This window comes from Epithele typhae, assembly GCF_022376455.1.
Source record: "Epithele typhae strain CBS 203.58 chromosome Unknown BXZ73scaffold_29, whole genome shotgun sequence".
In the NCBI taxonomy this organism is placed as follows: Eukaryota; Fungi; Basidiomycota; class Agaricomycetes; order Polyporales; family Epitheliaceae; genus Epithele; species Epithele typhae.
This window is the reverse complement of record NW_025954220.1, coordinates 954-18,051: the sequence shown is the minus strand read 5'-3', so window position 1 is coordinate 18,051 and position 17,098 is coordinate 954. Positions and strand designations below refer to the sequence as shown.

Here is a 17,098-nt window from a genome sequence, read left to right as displayed (position 1 = left end):
GCATCGTTTTGCAAATTCCAGTCCGCAGCTGGCGAGCGTGCTGTGCCGATGCAGAGCTGCGCCTCGGCGCCTCTCCCAAAAGATTGGAGAGCCGGGTCCGGGACCCGGCAACCTCAATCACCGAGCTCTCATAGAGGAACTCTTATACGTGGGTTCGACCGCTCGAGACTGAGAGTTCTGTCACCATGCTAGAGCGACTTATACCTCCAGGTCCTCGGGCTATTCTCGCCAATGCGCACTACCTCCTAGGACCTCCCCTCCTCACCTACTCTGCCTTCCGGCTTCTACACAGCTCCGCGGCCGTACTATCGCTCCCAAACTGGGCGATCTCCTTCGCTTGCCTGCTCGCCCTTCCTCTCGCTTTCACTCTCCAGTCGGCATGGTTTTTCTTCCATATGAAACGGCGCGCTGCAGCTCAAGGTGCCAGCATTCCGATTGTAGCTGCGATGAGCAAGGGCCGGGTAAACTGGAAGAAGACCCAAGACAAGTATCCTCGTGCGTACATTTCCCTAGCTGTACCCGTAGTTGACTCTAACCAGTCTTCGTGATAGGCGACGTGCAGTTCAGATTGAGCGCCCATTACGGGCACTCCTTCATGATGCGGCCCTTCAACGTCTTTTGGCTGGTTCGTCCCCGTTGTCTACCCGATTCCCTCGAAGCTAATTCGTGGGCAGTTCTACACCGACGAGCCGGAGCATATTAAGGTATGTTCGCCAACATTTTTTGGATCCTCAGCATGAACCGCCTTCTCAGACAATTCTGGCCACCAAATTCACGAACTTCGAGAAAGGTCTGTTTTGTCCAAAGGATGTACTCTACATATGGAAACAGAGTCTCACATTACTGCTCCAGGGCCCGTGTTCCGCGAACAGCTTAAATCACTCCTCGGCTCTGGTGTATTCAATGCAGATGGTACGCAACACCGAGTCTGAGCCCGACTTGTGCTCATGATCGTTTGTGTCAGGCGATTTGTGGAAATTTCATCGGTCGATGACCAGGCCATTCTTCAGCAAGGAGAGGATTACTCACTTTGATATCTTCGACCGGTAAGTGCACCGCCTAATAAGATGCTCTTGTCTCTGATGATATACAGGCATGCCCTAGATGCAATCGAGCAGATGAAGGCACGATGCAGGGAGGGGTTCTCCGTCGATTGGCAGGCAAGTCTTGCTCGCTTTCCTCGTCCACCGTACGTGCGGTAATCAACGATGTTAAATCACGACACAGGATCTTGCTTCGCGATTCACAATGGACTCTGCTACAGAGTTCCTTTTTGGCAAGGACGTCTGTTCACTTGCTGTAGGACTGAAGTATCCTCCCACCTCAGAGAAGGGCCAAGTGCAGACCATCCAAGCCGACTCAGACGAGTTTACGATCGCATTCGCCGAGGCTCAGACCGCCGCCGCGGACCGCTCAGACTTCCCGGGCATCTGGGGTCTGTTCGAGTTCTGGAAGGATGAAGTCGAAGCCCGACGGGACTCAATTGACAAGTTCATCAATCCCATCATCGAAGACGCTCTCAAGAGGAAGTCTGGGGCGGATATGGACTACGGCGACAAGTCAGCTGAGGAAGACACCATGCTTACCCAGATGGTGCGGACCACAGATGGTGGGATTGACGGTTTGTTTGCAAATGAATTACCCTCATGCATAACACCTTAGATGCCCAGCTCATCCATGACGAAACCATCAATATTTTGCTTGCTGGCCGCGACACTACCGCGAACACCTTAACTTTCGCCGTGTACAGTCTCGCGGAACATCCGAACGTTCTGCGCCGGCTTCGACGGGAGATTCTAGATGTCGTTGGACCTACCCGTCGCCCGACTTATGACGATATTCGCTCCATGAAGTACTTGCGAGCCGTCATCAACGAAACCCTGCGCCTGTACCCACCTGTGTGCGTACAGTCTACTCCCGTGGCGAACACAGACACTCATTTATATTTTTTTACAACAGCCCTACGAACATTCGGTGCGTCACTCGGCATCTTGTGTGTTGTACATCACTGAGCATCTCGTAGCACTGCGGTAAATGACACGGTCATCCCGTCGTCGAGCCTTGGTGGAAAGGGGCTGTTCATCCCTGCGGGGATGCCATGCGTCTATTCCGTCTTCTGTATGCACCGCAGGAAGGATCTCTGGGGCCCGGATGGTAAGTCTCCGTCCTATCCTCCGCAGTCATCTCTCAGTTTAACCCCTCCTCCGTGCCTCCACAGCCTTGAGCTTCGACCCGGACCGCTTCATCGACGAACGCCTGCAGAAGTACCTCTCCCCAAACCCGTTCATCTTCCTCCCCTTCAACGCCGGCCCGCGGATCTGCCTCGGTCAACAGGCGAGAGTCCCCCGCGTTGCCCTACGTCCCTCACCCACTAAATAATACCCCTATGCACAACAGTTTGCGTACAACGAGACGTCGTTCATGCTCGTCCGCCTCCTCCAGCAGATCTCTGCGATTGAGTTCACGCCCGAGGTCGCTCCTGGTTCGCGGATCCCCGATGGGTACAACGACTCCCCGGGATCGGATGGCACGGACCGTGTTTGGTTCGGAACCCACCTCACGGCGTTTGCTAGGGTGCGTATGCCCTCTCGGTGTAGTGGTTAACCGGTGTTGATTTTTCTCGCAGGGCGGTTTATGGATCAAGGTCACAGAGGCCGAAACTACTGCCACGACCGAAGAATGATCGGTAGGAACATGTGAATGAGGACTGTGGACCAGGGTTTGGTAGGGCTTGCTAATGCAGATACGGCCAGAGTGGTGTCAGGATGTACATCAATAATATACAATGGTAATATCGCTACAATGTTGTCGGCGTTGAAGCATCGAAAAGTGTCGAGCATCCAAGCTGGGCCAAGGAGACTGAAAAGGAGTGTCGACATTCCGTCCCCTTCTCTGAGAACATCTCCTATTCTGAAGCAATCCTTCGCGCAATTTGTTTGGTGGCGGATAACTTGCATGCCAGACCGCACACGGTGCATGCTGTGGTGTCCCTCGTTCTAAGTAGTCCCAGCACCAATAGGGGGGACAGATGCGGCGATGATCAAGGAGTAGCTGTAAATGCATTGAGATGGTTTCAACCACGACGATAGGATGGATTCACTTATTGAAAAAAATATGTCCGGTCTTATCTTCGTTGTGTGCTCAATGCTCATGTTCTCCGGGGTATTCCTCCTCTTGAGGTCGTCGTGGTCCCTCTGACAGAGGTTCCGCGCCTTACACCAGGAAGGCCGCTAGTTGTTGAAGCAGTTCCACGATTCGAACTCGTGGTTGGCGCGACTGGAGGATCATCAACTTCAAATACACTCTAGTCAAACACCAAACTCACCGCGTCCTCGCGTCGCTCCCCCTGTTGCCCGCATCGACGCTCGCGTTCCCCGTACCCCTCGTACTCCGCTTCCCCGAGGGCTTTGGCCGCCGCCTCGGCCCGTTCGCGTTCCTGCTGCTCGCGAAGTGCGCGCTCTTCACGTTCGCGCTGCTCTCGCTCGAGCCTCTCCTTCTCTCTTTGCAAGGCGAGCTGACGTTCTTCCTCTTCGCGCTGCGCACGTTCGCGTGCCTCAGCTTCTTCACGGTCCAACTGTTCTTCGTCCTATCAAACAGAAATGCCGCCGGATTTTCTGTTAGAGACCCCTTCAGGAGCACTGGCCAAGACGGGGGACTCACAGCGTCCGCACCGTACCATCGCTCGTCCAGCATAAGCTTCGTGATCTTCTCCGACTTCGACAGCATCCGGACATACTTGTCCAGCAGCGCGTTCGTGTGATCCAGCCTCACAGCGACCCTCTACACCAAACGGGCCGCGCCTATGAGATCGCGCCGGACCGCAGAATCGAGGAAGCCACTCACGTCCGTGCTCGACTTCGTCGCCCGCAGCGCGTCCTTGTACACGTCAAACGCGGCGTTCAGCTTCCTCAGCAGGAACAGGTCCTGCTGCAGCCGCTCCTCGCGCGTCCGCGTCGCCGCGCGCCGCGCCTTCTCCTGCTCCTCCTGCGTCATCGTCGCCTCCCCGCCCGCCCCGTCCTCGCCGTCGTGCGCGAACGCGCTCTCGTCCGGCTCTGGCGTCTGCGGCTGCGCGAGCAAGCTGAACGGCCGGCGAAGCGTGAGCTTGGGCTCTGGGCGGGTGGACAGGGAGAGCTCGGAGAGGGATAGGTCGGCGCCGCCGGGGCCGGTGCGCGAGGCGGAGCTTGAGCTGATGTCGGGCGTGGGCTCGGAGAGGAGGCGGAGGCCGCTGGAAGGCATGTCCACATTTGAGAGGTCGAAAGAATCCATGATGAAGAGGTGTTGACGGGAGTGAGTAGTGGTATACAGGTCTGCCAATCAGCGATCGGTCGGCTCAACGCGTCGCGTAAACATATTTCTGTGGCGCGGTCACGTGGAAACGCTAAACAAGTAGTAGCATAGTAAAACAAAAAGGTCGTATTGTAGAAGCAGTACTTTGAGCATACATGGCATGTGTATAGATAATGGAACGTATGCCGTCAGCCATTTGGAGTTCGGAGACGTTGGTGAAGACAAGGTAGCTGCCGCTTATGTCTGTGACTCCCGTATAAGTGCTTCAGCACCTGGTGAGCGAGCCTTGATCACGCATGTGAAGCCCGAAGGGTATCTAACGGAAGGCGTTTGTGCATCTGCATCAGTGCGATAATGTCGTAAGCTCTGCCGACTTACGACAGGAACCCAGTGGACACCTTGACTTTGACATTTTTAGGCGTACCATCGGCTTCCAGAGGCGGCGTGATTCTGAACACATGTAGAGCGCAGGCGATATTGATGAACAAAGCTGCATCCGCTAGATTCTTCCCGAGGCATACTCTGAGCAATCATGACTCATCAGCCTGTTGGAGAAGGAAAAGTCACTGAGTGCTCACCGCCGGCCAAAGCCAAAGACAATGTCTGCGGGGTCGGGAGCATCCCGATTAAGAGCGCCATCCTTGAGGTAACGTTCTGGCTTAAAACGCTCGGGGTCTGGGTATTCCTTGGGATTGTGCATCATTGCCCTATTGCAAAGAAGTCAGATGAGTCCACAAACACTACGGGCGCGCCTACCAGATGTTAGCGAAGACGAGTGACCCTTGAGGAATGAAGTATCCTTCGTACTCGTCGTCTTCCGTGGACCTATGGACTACACCGAGAGGAACGATGTTCTGCCACCGGAGGGCCTCTTTGACAACTGCATTGATGTAAGGCAACTTTGCGCGATCAGTGAACTCGGGAAGCCTGTCGAGACCGATGACAGCGTCAAGTTCTGCTTGCGCCTTGACCTGAACCTCCGGATGCAAGGCCATTGCCATGTAGAAAGACAAAAGTGTGGAGAAAGTCTGTGTGATGTAGTTAGCATCAATGACACCTCGAGCAAGATATCGGAGCTGACAGTGTCGGAGCCCGCTGAAGTTAATGTCAGTACAAAAATGACCTTCACGGGTACATGTACTCACCCGCATAGACGTTGGCAGCTCCGATTTTGGCTACACGCTCCTCGTCGGCTGTCTCCTCAGACGTGAGGTTCGACTGAGAGATGTGGTCCAGCATTTGGTGCGTCGCGGAGTGGTATCCCTCGCCCTTTAACTATGCGATCATCGGCAAAGCCATATGGACGCGAACTGAGCACACGCACCCACGCTTCTTTGGCGACATTGAACGGCATGTTGAGCATCTCGTCGACTAGCTTTCTCCATTTTGCGAATTTCCTCTGGAAACCCGCACCAGGTATCCAAGCAGGCACATACTGTAGTATCGGAATATGCTCGACAAGGAAGCTCCCTGCCATGAGCCCTTCCGTAGGACCTTCAAGAGCAGCATGGAGCAGAGGAGAGTATGTCGTATCGTCCGAGGGAATCTCGATGCCATACATGGTCTTGAGTGTAGTCGCGGCAAATGAACTGATATCGTGAAATCTGAATCAACCAGCGGCACGAGACGCGGCGAAATTCGCGGCGGACACTCACAACTCAAGCAATTCTCGCAGACGATCAGGATCGGCACGGACGATGCGAAGAAGTCGACGTGACTCTTCCTCCAGCACGGGTAGATGGTCCAACATCGCTTTCGGGGTGAAGTGCTGTGAAGACGCACGACGTGTGCGCCGCCACTCTTCGCCGTAAGGAACAAGCGGTGTATTCCAACTCCAACCCATTCTGTCGGGATTTGTCAGCGGGGTGGCATGCGAACTGCGCGTCCTCTCACTGACAGTTCGACAATTAGGGACTTCGGGCGGTCGGAGTAGATATTGGAGCGCTTGTCGAGGAGCTCATATGCAGCAGTGGGTGAGTTGAGGACAATCATAGTCTGGTTCCCGGGCAGCTGGAGGCCGATGATATCGCCTACAAGCCATGTCAGCAGCGAGGCTTTATTCAGATAAACAAAGCTCACCATAGAGCAAACCCCAATCACGATAGACGACCCACGGAAGTTCCTTCGGAATATCACCCAAGTTCCCTAAAAACCAGCTTGGTTTGGGCCCAGGAGGTAGACGGCCGCGTTTTTGACCGGACTGTGAGCGGAATAGGGCGAAAACGAAGCCGGCTACAAGGAGAGAGCCCGCGATGATCTGACTTTGAGACATGGTGGGTGCTTCCAAAGATAAGTCGAAAGGCGGCGCACCTTATATCTGCAAATTGTCCGTAGCCAAGGCCCCTCCTCGTGCCAACCCGCATTCGACTCCAAGCGAGACGCCCGCCCGGAGTCTCACCGGTCTTTTTACACTGGAGACAGAATGCGGAACATAAGGCCTGAGACCTAGGCGCACTGGTTGGGATAGAACGAATCATGTACGACATGCTCGCGCTTCTGATTGGCAATAGTTAGCTGAAAACTCTGTGCTAGAGTGACGAGCTTCTTACCAATGAGCTCGTGCCTGGTCACTTGGTGCTAGAGCTCGGCTCTGACGCCGTGCCGGCTCCTGTTGTAGTCTATACCAAGTTTGACATTCTCAACTACCCGTGAATGACCGGAAGGTTTCCCTGTGTGCCGCCAGACATTGCAAATACTGCTCCCGCCCAACCTCAGCAATCGCTTCAAGGAAACATAGTACATGCGAGGCCGCTGGAAAGACAATTGCGATCAGATCGCAAGCAGGCCGCAATACTAGCTTACCTTTGTTCACTGAAGCAACCCCAAGACCTCCGCTATAAAGTTAGCTCATCTCAGTGCGACGACTCGGACTTCTTGTGCGAGCTCATTCTAGGTGCACTTGAATCCAATGTGAGGGTAGGCGGAGATGTTGGATGGTCAAAGAGCGAACTCGTGCTGACGTTGAGCGGAATTTCAGGCTTCAACGATGGTGAAGTTTGATAGCTAGGACTTTAAGCGCCGGCCACTGGTGCTCGTTGGCGTGGGGGGGCGGGCCGGTGGGCAGTGGCTGTGAGGGCAGGATTTATCGGACGACGAACGTTCGAATTCGCTGCTCTCAGCCACGACGACCATGTTCCCCCCTGTAGAGCGCCAGCTGATCGTCTTTGATTTCGACTGGTAGCTGAGATCGCCGCAGTTCGCTCTCATAAATGCTGAACACGCATATTCGCAGGTCCCTGGCTGACCAGGACACCGACAGATGGGTACTCGAGGTTCTGGCGCCGAAACTTCGCAGGAAGATGAAGGACCTCAAGAAGGATGTTCAGTGGACCGACCTCGTGTAAGATTTTTGCCTCTATCTGTATGCGCTATTATCTGATCCCTTGAAAGCGCTCAGAGCATGAAAGAGCTTTTTGAGCTAGGCGGGACGAAGGAACAAGTCGAAGATGCCCTACGCGCAATGCCATTCGTACGTAAATCACGGACATGATAGTGCTACCGCAGATCTCAGACATCTTGCTGCAGCACCCGGCGATGGTTCGCGGAGTGACTGGTCTCAAGTCTAGGGGGAAAACGACCTTCTTTTGTCTGTCCAACTCCAACATCATCTACATCTCTACCATCCTCAAGGCGCGTGTCCCTTCGCCGCACATTCGATGCCGCTATGCTGAGCCTGACGCTCTTCTTTCCGAATGCAGTCCAAGGGCCTCGACGATCTCTTCGATGAGATCGTCACCAACCCCGCCGAGTGGGAGCCTTCCGGGATGCTCAACGTCCGTCGACGGATCGACCCGGCCGGGCCTCAGCACGAGTGCAAAGTCGGCTGCAGCCCCAACATGTGCAAGGGTGCGCCCACCTCGCGAGCCTGGCGCGCGACTTCATCTTCCCTCGCTGACCGGCATCGCGCTCACCACAGGCGATGAGTTCGAGGCTTTCCTGAAGCGGAATGGGCCCGGCTTCGACCGCGTCATCTACGTTGGCGACGGCTCGAACGACTTCTGCCCCGTCCTCCGCATGCGCAAGTCAGTACCTCGCTCCATGTCATCTTCGCTTTGCTGACTGTGAAGTGGATGCCGCCCGCAATCAACCAACAGGCAAGACGTGCTCTTCTGCCGCCGCTACCGAGGTCTCTACGATCTCGTCAAGCGGTATGAGAAGAGGGCCGCCTCGAGCCCAGGGTCGAGTACTGGACCGGCGCGTGGGAGGCTGAAGAGCTCCTCGATAAGCTCTGAGGCAGCCTCACGGCAGCGACGGATGCGCAGTCGGTCGAGTCTCAAAGAAGCGACCTTGTTCTTGTACGTCGGACCATAGAAGCAAGTCATGTAGAGCACGGAAAGCCTCGTTCAACCGGGCCAATAACCTGTATCGATACCATTGGAAGCTGTCACCACCATTTCGCGCATCCATCCGAGATAGACAGCTGAGCGCTGAGCGTTCGCGCGGGGTGCGTGGCACTGTGGACTCCGATACGTGTCGGAAGAACATGATCGGCGGACAGATTGAATGGAGTTTGGGGTGCCTGGGCCGTCACCTGGCCGAACCCCAGAGTAAAGCTGCGAGGCAGAGCGAGGGAAAAACATGTTCGGCAATATTGTGAGATCAGCGCATAGAGCGACGGGCATTGAGAGAGGATCGTGAAAGTATCATTGGTGGGAGCTGCGCGGATGTATATATCGAGAGCGGGTCGGAGAGGCGCAAGCAGGCTACACGTTTATGTACGATGTACGGGGGGACGAGGTGTGAGATCAGCTGGGAGAAACAATACTGCGAGGCATTGGGAAGGCCGAGAGCGGAAACAGGAGGACGTTGCGGGGTGCGGATTGGGGGATGTAGAGAGGGAGCGAGGGAAAGTTGAGAGATATAACCGAGGTCAAGGAATGAGCAAGCATGTAATACACGCGTCGTAGACGATCGGAGTAGCGTCCGATGTGCGAGAAAGAGAAAGACGGGGCAGGGCAAGGGGCCACAGTCAATGGGGCGCACGCGCCAGAGGAAGAATTGTGCGAGCCTCGTCCGACGAAGCGCCGCTTCTTGGTTATCGAACTGACAACCATTTCACCTACGCGGTTTGCCCCTGGTGGCAAGGGCGAGACATGCGATCCGAGATTAGGCCGCTCACTGGGTCCAGAGCTCCATCCCGCTCTTCCGACGGGACTCCTTCGTGCTTGCCTGGGATTGGCTGTCCGCCCCACCGAAGGGGTTCCGCTGCTGCGAACCCATTGCGTGCCCGGCGGGGACAACTCCGGCGCCATAGAACGATGGCGCAACGGCCTGCTGCGGAGGGGCAACCTGGCGCGGGCCACCACCACCAGAGGAGCCTGGAGGATTGTATGGGCCGTACTGGTCGGGCTGGAGAGGGACGAACATGTTACTCAGGTCACCGCGGCGATCGAGCGCTCCGTCAAACGGGGACGTAGGCGTTTGGTTCGACGCCTGGGAGTATGTGGCTGCATAGCGGTTGCCGGTCGTCGTTGCGTTGCTTGTGTAGGCTTGCGGGGGACTTGGGATCAGGTTGCCTGCGGCGGAGGTGTAGAGCGGCTGGTCGCTAGCGTGCGCCGCATTGCGCGCGCTGTTGATGATCACGTCCCGGCGGTCTTCGTCGACGAGCATCGCGTTCGGCTGGTACGAATGTGCAAGCCCCGAGGTCGGCGGAGGGTACCGGCCCGACGCGCCGGCACCGTGACCCCAGTTGGTGAGACCTTGCGCGGCCGCCATCTCTGCCTGCTGCTGAAGGAATTCGAGCTGCGGGTATGGCTGCGCAGCAGCTGCCTTGCCTTGCTGCCTTCGTTCCCATTCTTTCATTGCGTCATCGCGCTTCAGCACCGGTGTGAGCGCCTTCCGACCCCCGATGACGTCTTGGTTCATATGTTGCAACCGCGCCAGGGCCGGGGGGATGTTGTCCGCCATGTTGTGGATGGTGTTGGAGCGATTGCGTGTCGACGAGTAGTAGGACTGACCGGGTGGAGCGGGGTTCAAGTGTTGAGGGACAGTGAACCCGCCAGTTCCAGCAGTGGCCTGGCCTGGGAACTGTGGCACGTTGGTGTTGACGTTCAGATGCCCATGCGAACTTTGGTGCGCGAGAGTGCGGTGCGATGACGTCTGCGAGCTGGGTGGGTTGAATGATGGAGCAGAGAAGTTGGGATTGGTGGTCTCTTGAGTGCCTCCGTACGATGACGATTGAGATTGAGAACTTTGGGGCTGAAGGTAGGGGTTCCGGTACGCATTCTGCGCCGCCTGGGATGCCGCCTGAGCTTGCGCTGTGTATGCTTGGTGCTGCGCGAGATGCTGGTTGTACGCTGCAGCGTCCTGGTACGCTCGGGTACCCTTTGGTTGGGAAGGGACCAACCCTCCGTATGGCCTCTTGGGATCGACGGGTGCGGCATTGGAGGATGAGCTCGGCGTCCCGGATGGCGCTGGGTGGCCAGACGTCGCGCCGGTAGGCTGAAAAGCATATGTCAACCAGCCGTACACTCACATAGATATCGATACACTGACTGTCCATGGTTTGGTCCACTTTTCTCCCGTAATGAAAGGATGTAACCGTGCCTGCTGAGGTGACCAGCGCTCAATGGGATTCATGTTCAAAAGTCCCTGGACGAAATCGATGAAGGAAGCGCGATTGTTCATCTCTGTCCTGGGCATCAGAAATTACAATGAGGCCAGGTCGAAGCAACGCACCCTTCTCGACTTCTGCTTGATGAGACTGTTGTCGTGACGAGGTCTTGAAGCTGGGCATCGGGGCTTGCTTGATGATCTCCGGAAGTGTGGTCGCTTTGAAGTACTGCTTTCCAGGCTGCTCGTTTGTGTTGTGTTCACGAGAGTACTGTTCGAGACTCTTGAGCCTGTACTTCTTGTGTCCGTAGTGGTCGACGAAGGAGTCGAAGAACTGGCCGGTTTGCTTCCCCATATCCAGCATATACTGCGGTGGCATCCTGTAAATCAATGGTTCAGAGACCAACCATCGTGTGCACAGAACAAACACGTACCCAAGCATCTCGACTATCCGCGTAATCTGGTTGTACTCGCTGGTGCCGGGGAAGAGCGGGAGACCAAGGAACAATTCCACAGCGATGCATCCCAGTGACCACATGTCAATTGCCGCTGTGTACGGAATTCCCAGCAGAACCTCAGGTGAGCGATAGAAACGCGACTGAATGTAGGTGTACACCGTTTGACGTTCATGGCAGGCAGACCCAAAGTCGATCACTTTGATTTGTGGCGACTGTAGACTGGGTTACGGCCAAACCGTGAGAAAGCGGGCGCATACATGGGTAACTCCAGACTTACGACTTCAGGAGGATATTTTCTGGTTTCAGGTCGCAATGGATCAATCGTGCCTCCTTCAGAATTGTGAGAGCGTCCAAGAGTTGAGCTGTGAAAACCTTGACAAGCTGGGTGCTGAGACCTTGAAACTGGTTCTGCTTGATCAACTCGTACAAGTTCGAGGAAAGTAGCTCGAAGACCAGGCACAGATGGCTTTTGTGGATGAAGGAATCACGCAGTCGGAGGATGTGATGCTCATCATGGGGATCACATTGTTGGTTCAACTGGAGACGTTTTAGTGAGAAAAAAACAAGCGTTACAGAATAAGCCACTGACCAGCTCCAGTATCGTGACCTCCATCATACTCTGGTTGAAGTAAGCTGGCTTGTTCTTGACGACCTTCACTGCGACGACCTCATGCGTCTTCATGTTTTGGCATTTCACCACTTGACCAAATGTTCCTTGGCCGAGGATGTCGAGGATGAGGTACCTGGAGATGTAATCGATGCTTAGGGAGCATCACAAAGGCAGGAGTAAAACGGGCGCACTTGTGACCATCATCCGTGCCTAACCAATCATTGACGTAGAGGATGTAGTCGTAGTCCTCATTATCGTATCCATCGTTGTGCACTGGCTTACTCGGCTTCGTCAGGACGCGCCGTGGGTTGTGGGTTGACTCATATTTGAACTGCGGGTTGCAAATGTGGTAGGTTTCGACCAAATTTGTCGTCAACTGCTTCAGCGGCTAGAGGCATGCGGTGCGGAGTGAGCCCCGACCTTGGCGCAAGCAGGATGCCGAAGCCATATTTGAAACACGCACCGACAGTGGCATTCCCGAGGAGTCTACTCTCCGACCTCCTGGCTGAGGATTCACAAATGGCCGCAAATCTCGTTGATCGCGTACGCGACGTAACCCAGAGGCGCGGCGCTTGAGAGTGTGGGGCTCCACAGCCATGGGCTGATGCTCTTGCGCAAAGTACTGAGTGGAAGACGGTGCAGGGGAATGGTGGGCGTTGCTAAACGACAACGGCGTTGTAGGCTGAGATATCGAAGTTTGCCGAGGATGCCTTGCCGACAGAGCATTGTTTGAGGGCGCAGGACTGGTCGTGTCCATTGGATATGGGCCGGTGTAATGTCCGGACGTTTGGGGAGAGTACGACGGAGGAGGAACGCGAGGAGACATGGGCTCGCCTTTTGCCTGAGATTGCGACCGAGAATGCGTCTGCGACGAGTATCCACCACCTCCTCCTCCTCCAGCGAACGGCTTGACGTCTCCGGTAGGGGAATACGGGTAGTTGTTTGTGGAGGAATAGTTATTCTGGGGTGGCGAGTACGGGTCCAGATAGCTGTTTCCGCCCTGCGACCTTTGAGGGGATCGTGGAGCTCTGGAAGACCCGGACTCGTGTTGGGTTTGACTCCTCTTGGGAGTGTGCACGCCTGGCCCGGTGAAGTAAGCGTCTTGGTATGGATCGCCACCGGTCGCCGCCGCTGAGGGGTTGGGGCCGGCTCCAGTCTGTTGTGAGTGGTACGCAACGCTGGACGGATACAAGGAAGCAGGCGTCTGCCTCTGCGCCCCGTCTCCTTCCACATGGAAGGCACCCTCCAGATCGTCCTGCATGTGGTGGCGGCGTCCCCTCGAAGAATTGGTTGCGGCGCTTCCACCGAGGGAGAGACTGCGTGCGAGGCCTGAGGTGGTATACGGAGACTGGTTCACGCCGAACTGGTGATCCTCGTCCAGAAGCTGGTTGATGCGAGGCTGCCTTGAAGAGCCGGAGGGCGGTTGCTGAATGGGCGGGAGACGGTTCGCAGCTTGAGGTGGCGGGCCTGCATTGTAGAGATAGGGAGCTTGAGCGGCGGCCTGAGCGGCCTGAGCGGACGAGGATAGCGGGTCGTGGATGGATTGGGTGTGCCAACGGGGGAGATCAAAGTCTTCGTTTGTGCCAGCCATGTATGGAAGCAGTTCAGGTTCCGGCATGTAAAGGGGGGAGATGCAAGCGGAAGGATCTGGCGCAGAGGCTGGCGCGGAGTGAGCACGACCTGGCGGGAGGTGAAAGGGTTTGGCGCTGAGGAAGACGACGAGGACGGGACGATGGGCGATGAGGAAAGGGCAGGTCCGATCATGGAAAGCGCCGAGGCGCGGCGCAGCGGCCCAAGATCCATCTCAGACGTCTCCTCCTCCAGGCTCCCGCGTACGCAGATCGATTTCTTATCGCTTATTACATGCGCTGCGCTCGCCCACTGCGTCTCCAGTGCTGTCTATTCCCGCCCAGATCACTACTGCGTGCCCCCCTGCGCCTCGTGCGACCGCAGGGTCTCGACGACTGCCCGCTCGACCGCCAGCAACAGCTTCCCCTCCTGGCCCATGGACCCAAGCGAAGGCGGCACATCAATGGACAAAAAGATCTGCTTCTTGAAACGGCGGGCTGCACCGGAGGCCGAAGGGCGCAACACGGCGACGACGGCCACTGGTTAGTGCAAGTGTCGCATGCAAGACAGTCGGAATATCACCGAGACGCTGTGCCATCGTCAAAGCCGCATCCGACGCCGAGGACCTGTAGAGCGACGTTCCCGCCGCTGGGGTGCCTAGCTGCGAGATGGCAGTCAGTCACGTCGATCAAGACGGCAATGTGGTCCGGCACCGCTACACTTTCGTGCGCACATGCTCCCACCCGGACACCCACTCACCGTTTCTCTCGTCGGCATGGCGCATGCCCAGTCCTTCGAGAGACTGCCCTGCAGAGGTGCATTCCGAACGTTCTCCGGATCCGAATCCGTGGTGCCCACCCAGAGCATGTATGTGTCCACCAGGCGAGTCGTCTGGACGGCAAGAGCGGGAACCGAAGGTTCCGCCGAGGGAATATATCGAGTGTCGACATGAATCCGCGGCTGCATCGTTGACGAGTTTTCCGAGATTGCTGTAGACATCGCGTTCGTGATGAAACAGGAGGCAGCGAGGAATGAATCAGTGAAGGATCCATTCGTGCTTGAACCGGCCCGCTCGCCCAATGCTGAGCGCTGAGCGCTGGTCCACCAGGCCTCATGCTTTCCTCCTGCCTCCATGTCTCAGGTCCATGTCCCTCTCGCTCACTAGATCTGAATCACCTTTTTATCAAACAATGGCTCCCGTAAATGACCAAGGGGAGATTGTCTGTTACTGCCGACAGCGCGCCGGATTTTCCACCAGCCGCACTGAAGCCAATCCAGACCGGTGAGTAGTATTACCCACCTCAGCCTACTACCACAAGAGTCCGGGTGTATGCGGGCGCGGTTACTCGGAATACAGCGTCAGATGCGTTTTGCATGTGACACCTTCTGGTCATTTTCTGGTAGTCGCTTGTATGCGAGATGGAGTGGGTTCATGTGAGCTATAATCTTCAGCACGTCTCCTTCGTTGTGGTTGGTCCCATAGCGAGACACTATCGCGAGAGGATTACGGTCTATGTCCGGATGCTTACTCATATCCCCCGTACTTGGGGTGATTCCCCGTGCCTTTTTGCATTGCAGAATACCATAGCACAAAGCTAACTGCGGTCTGAAAACAGCAATTTCTATGCGTGTGCCAAGAGCCGGGATGATCCAAAGAGGTGTAAATTCTTCGGTAAGCCGGTCATTCGTATTTCTAGTGACTGGTGCCCTCATCTCGTCACAAATAGAATGGGCCGATGACCCGTTAATGGTCCAAATCAGAGCCTTGCAGGCAGGCAACAGACCACATGGGCGAAGACAAAACCCCCAAGCTCAAACTGTTCTCTCATCTGATTGGTCCTCCCCAAACAAACGGCCACGGTCCTCTAGTCCTACATTCAACGTCTCGATTTTCGAATCGCCAACGAAGCAGCAGAAGATGACAGCCAGGTCATCGCCTGCCACGACAACACCGTGGGCCTCACCATCTGGCAGAGCACGCACCGAAGCCGGAAGGCTAGCCCGTTTGCAGAACATACAAGCCGAGGTGGAAGCTGTACAACGCGAGAACTCACCACTGTTTTCTGGCCTCGGCACACACGCTCCTTCCTCTCCTTCCACTCGACGATCTGCATCTGAACCTAGCCACGTCGAGGCCGCTGACCGCCATCCCACTCGATCAGATGTTCGACGGTCTCTGACCGCCTCTTCGCCGTCACAGAAGAGCATCGTGGCATCACACAGAGCGCGGACGCCCACCTCTTCCACGGATGCACACTCTGAGATTGAGGACGCAGATTTCGAAGAGATGGACGATAAGGGGGTTCAGACCGACCCCATCGAAGACGACGAAGAAGGCTTTTGGACTTCTCCCCCATCGCGCGGAGTGGTCAGTTTTTCGAACTCTGCTCTGCCTTCGCAAAATCAGTCGACAGGCACCGACGACGGCTCCGGGGCACACTGCGATCCCGAGTCCCGGGCGCCCGACGGTGCTCGCAATCGCTTCACACCGGACTACTCCTCATTTACCCCCGGCCGGAGTTCTACGCACGCATGGTCGCCCGGTGGGAACATGGGAAATAACGGCGCCAGCACCCTCCTCACCCCTCCCAGGAGCTCCCATACGGCCGCTGGATCTTTAGCCCAACGTGTTCGAGCACCTCTGCCCCCATCAGAAGAAGGACCGGACTCGCCCCCTTCGCCTTCCCCACGGAAAGCTAGGGGACAAGGATTCGCCCACTCGATTCCGGGCCCGGGCGTATCTCAATGGCAGATGATACAGAATGATTCGGTGCGCGTCCAGTTGTCAATTATACGCGGCTTATTCTGATTTTAAGCTCCTGGTTTCTTCTTTGTTGCTTCGTGGGCGATCATGGACCTGTCCGCGTGGTGCTGTCCGCGTCTGGTCATGCAGGAGAACCCATTCCATCAGCGAGTCGCAGACCTCAGGGCAAGCACCTCGGCCCTCACTGCCTCAACAAACCAAGAGAATTTTGCCGACCCACAAGCTGGGGAATGCTCAGCCGACTCTGTCGCTGCGCAGCTGGCCGCTCTGAGCGGTCTTCCTGACTATATCCGCAAGCTCGAACGAAGGGACCGTGCGGCGCAAAGAAGCCTGAAAAACAAGACGCAGAAGATTGGCCAGCTGGAGGGAGAGGTGCACTTGTGCGTATCTGTAGCATGCGTCGAGTGGAGTTCCCTCTTTGCTGACTGTCATGTCGTGAAGGCGAGACAACCATATCCGTACATTGGAGGCCACCGTCGCGCAGTTACAGGCCCGCCAGAAATGACTTGCCCTCGCCCACGCACCACCTTCGGTGCTTCCCTGCTTTCTCGACGCGATGAGCTTCGCATGCGGCAGGACGTGTCTGGAGCTGTCCACATCTCACGTGGACCTTTCGCGCCGTCTGCCTGGTTTTTTTATTTGGCTCCGGGATTACCTCGTGTCTCACCGATTACGCGGCAGGAATCCTAAACACGCTCGTCTTGACCCACGGTCTAAATTAACGGTCGGATAGTCGCGCCCTTTGCCTTTTCACAGTTTCCTCACCTTCGGGAATGCGGGGTAATAACAGTGGCAGTGGGGACCAGCGCCATGGACCAGGACCTCCCCCGGGCGCCGCGTGTGCGCCTGACGCCAGCG

General features: G+C 56.3%; 8 protein-coding genes across 8 annotated transcripts; 3 read left to right on the top strand and 5 right to left on the bottom strand.

Moving 5' to 3' along the window:
* Nucleotides 1-185: 185 nt before the first annotated feature.
* On the top strand, nt 186-2,683 carry BXZ73DRAFT_48096 (cytochrome P450; the record flags this gene model as incomplete). The annotated part of the gene is made up of 13 exons (XM_048019988.1): nt 186-495; nt 552-625; nt 660-704; nt 754-790; nt 853-912; nt 965-1,046; nt 1,094-1,193; nt 1,228-1,609; nt 1,663-1,909; nt 2,024-2,154; nt 2,219-2,340; nt 2,398-2,574; nt 2,627-2,683. 13 exons carry the CDS (start codon nt 186-188, stop codon nt 2,681-2,683), a joined length of 1,824 nt encoding a protein of 607 aa, XP_047877120.1.
* A 465-nt stretch (nt 2,684-3,148) lies between these two features.
* Nucleotides 3,149-4,266, bottom strand: BXZ73DRAFT_90357 (uncharacterized protein; the record flags this gene model as incomplete). Its single annotated transcript, XM_048025608.1, has 4 exons — nt 3,149-3,260; nt 3,381-3,586; nt 3,661-3,780; nt 3,844-4,266. The coding sequence occupies 4 exons, from the start codon at nt 4,264-4,266 to the stop codon at nt 3,149-3,151; spliced, it is 861 nt and encodes a 286-aa protein (XP_047877119.1).
* A 258-nt stretch (nt 4,267-4,524) lies between these two features.
* BXZ73DRAFT_48053 (cytochrome P450) lies at nt 4,525-6,559 on the bottom strand (the record flags this gene model as incomplete). The annotated part of the gene is made up of 10 exons (XM_048019978.1): nt 4,525-4,603; nt 4,666-4,809; nt 4,866-4,994; nt 5,044-5,315; nt 5,369-5,382; nt 5,433-5,562; nt 5,612-5,876; nt 5,943-6,131; nt 6,185-6,317; nt 6,367-6,559. 10 exons carry the CDS (start codon nt 6,557-6,559, stop codon nt 4,525-4,527), a joined length of 1,548 nt encoding a protein of 515 aa, XP_047877118.1.
* An 858-nt stretch (nt 6,560-7,417) lies between these two features.
* BXZ73DRAFT_90355 (phosphatase phospho-type) lies at nt 7,418-8,519 on the top strand (the record flags this gene model as incomplete). Its single annotated transcript, XM_048025607.1, has 8 exons — nt 7,418-7,464; nt 7,520-7,627; nt 7,678-7,756; nt 7,813-7,917; nt 7,986-8,133; nt 8,204-8,309; nt 8,382-8,427; nt 8,448-8,519. 8 exons carry the CDS (start codon nt 7,418-7,420, stop codon nt 8,517-8,519), a joined length of 711 nt encoding a protein of 236 aa, XP_047877117.1.
* An 883-nt stretch (nt 8,520-9,402) lies between these two features.
* On the bottom strand, nt 9,403-12,505 carry BXZ73DRAFT_47890 (kinase-like protein; the record flags this gene model as incomplete). Its single annotated transcript, XM_048019954.1, has 8 exons — nt 9,403-10,728; nt 10,783-10,916; nt 10,966-11,219; nt 11,274-11,516; nt 11,575-11,834; nt 11,887-12,040; nt 12,099-12,295; nt 12,371-12,505. 8 exons carry the CDS (start codon nt 12,503-12,505, stop codon nt 9,403-9,405), a joined length of 2,703 nt encoding a protein of 900 aa, XP_047877116.1.
* A 99-nt stretch (nt 12,506-12,604) lies between these two features.
* BXZ73DRAFT_24234 (uncharacterized protein) lies at nt 12,605-13,498 on the bottom strand (the record flags this gene model as incomplete). The annotated part of the gene is made up of 1 exon (XM_048017687.1): nt 12,605-13,498. A coding segment is annotated over one exon (894 nt), but the record flags the coding sequence as incomplete, so codon positions are not given.
* Nucleotides 13,499-13,824: 326 nt separating this feature from the next.
* Nucleotides 13,825-14,442, bottom strand: BXZ73DRAFT_90353 (uncharacterized protein; the record flags this gene model as incomplete). Its single annotated transcript, XM_048025606.1, has 3 exons — nt 13,825-13,973; nt 14,059-14,137; nt 14,236-14,442. 3 exons carry the CDS (start codon nt 14,440-14,442, stop codon nt 13,825-13,827), a joined length of 435 nt encoding a protein of 144 aa, XP_047877114.1.
* Nucleotides 14,443-16,327: 1,885 nt separating this feature from the next.
* BXZ73DRAFT_78061 (uncharacterized protein) lies at nt 16,328-16,745 on the top strand (the record flags this gene model as incomplete). The annotated part of the gene is made up of 2 exons (XM_048022806.1): nt 16,328-16,620; nt 16,682-16,745. 2 exons carry the CDS (start codon nt 16,328-16,330, stop codon nt 16,743-16,745), a joined length of 357 nt encoding a protein of 118 aa, XP_047877113.1.
* Between the last annotated feature and the right edge of the window lie 353 nt (nt 16,746-17,098).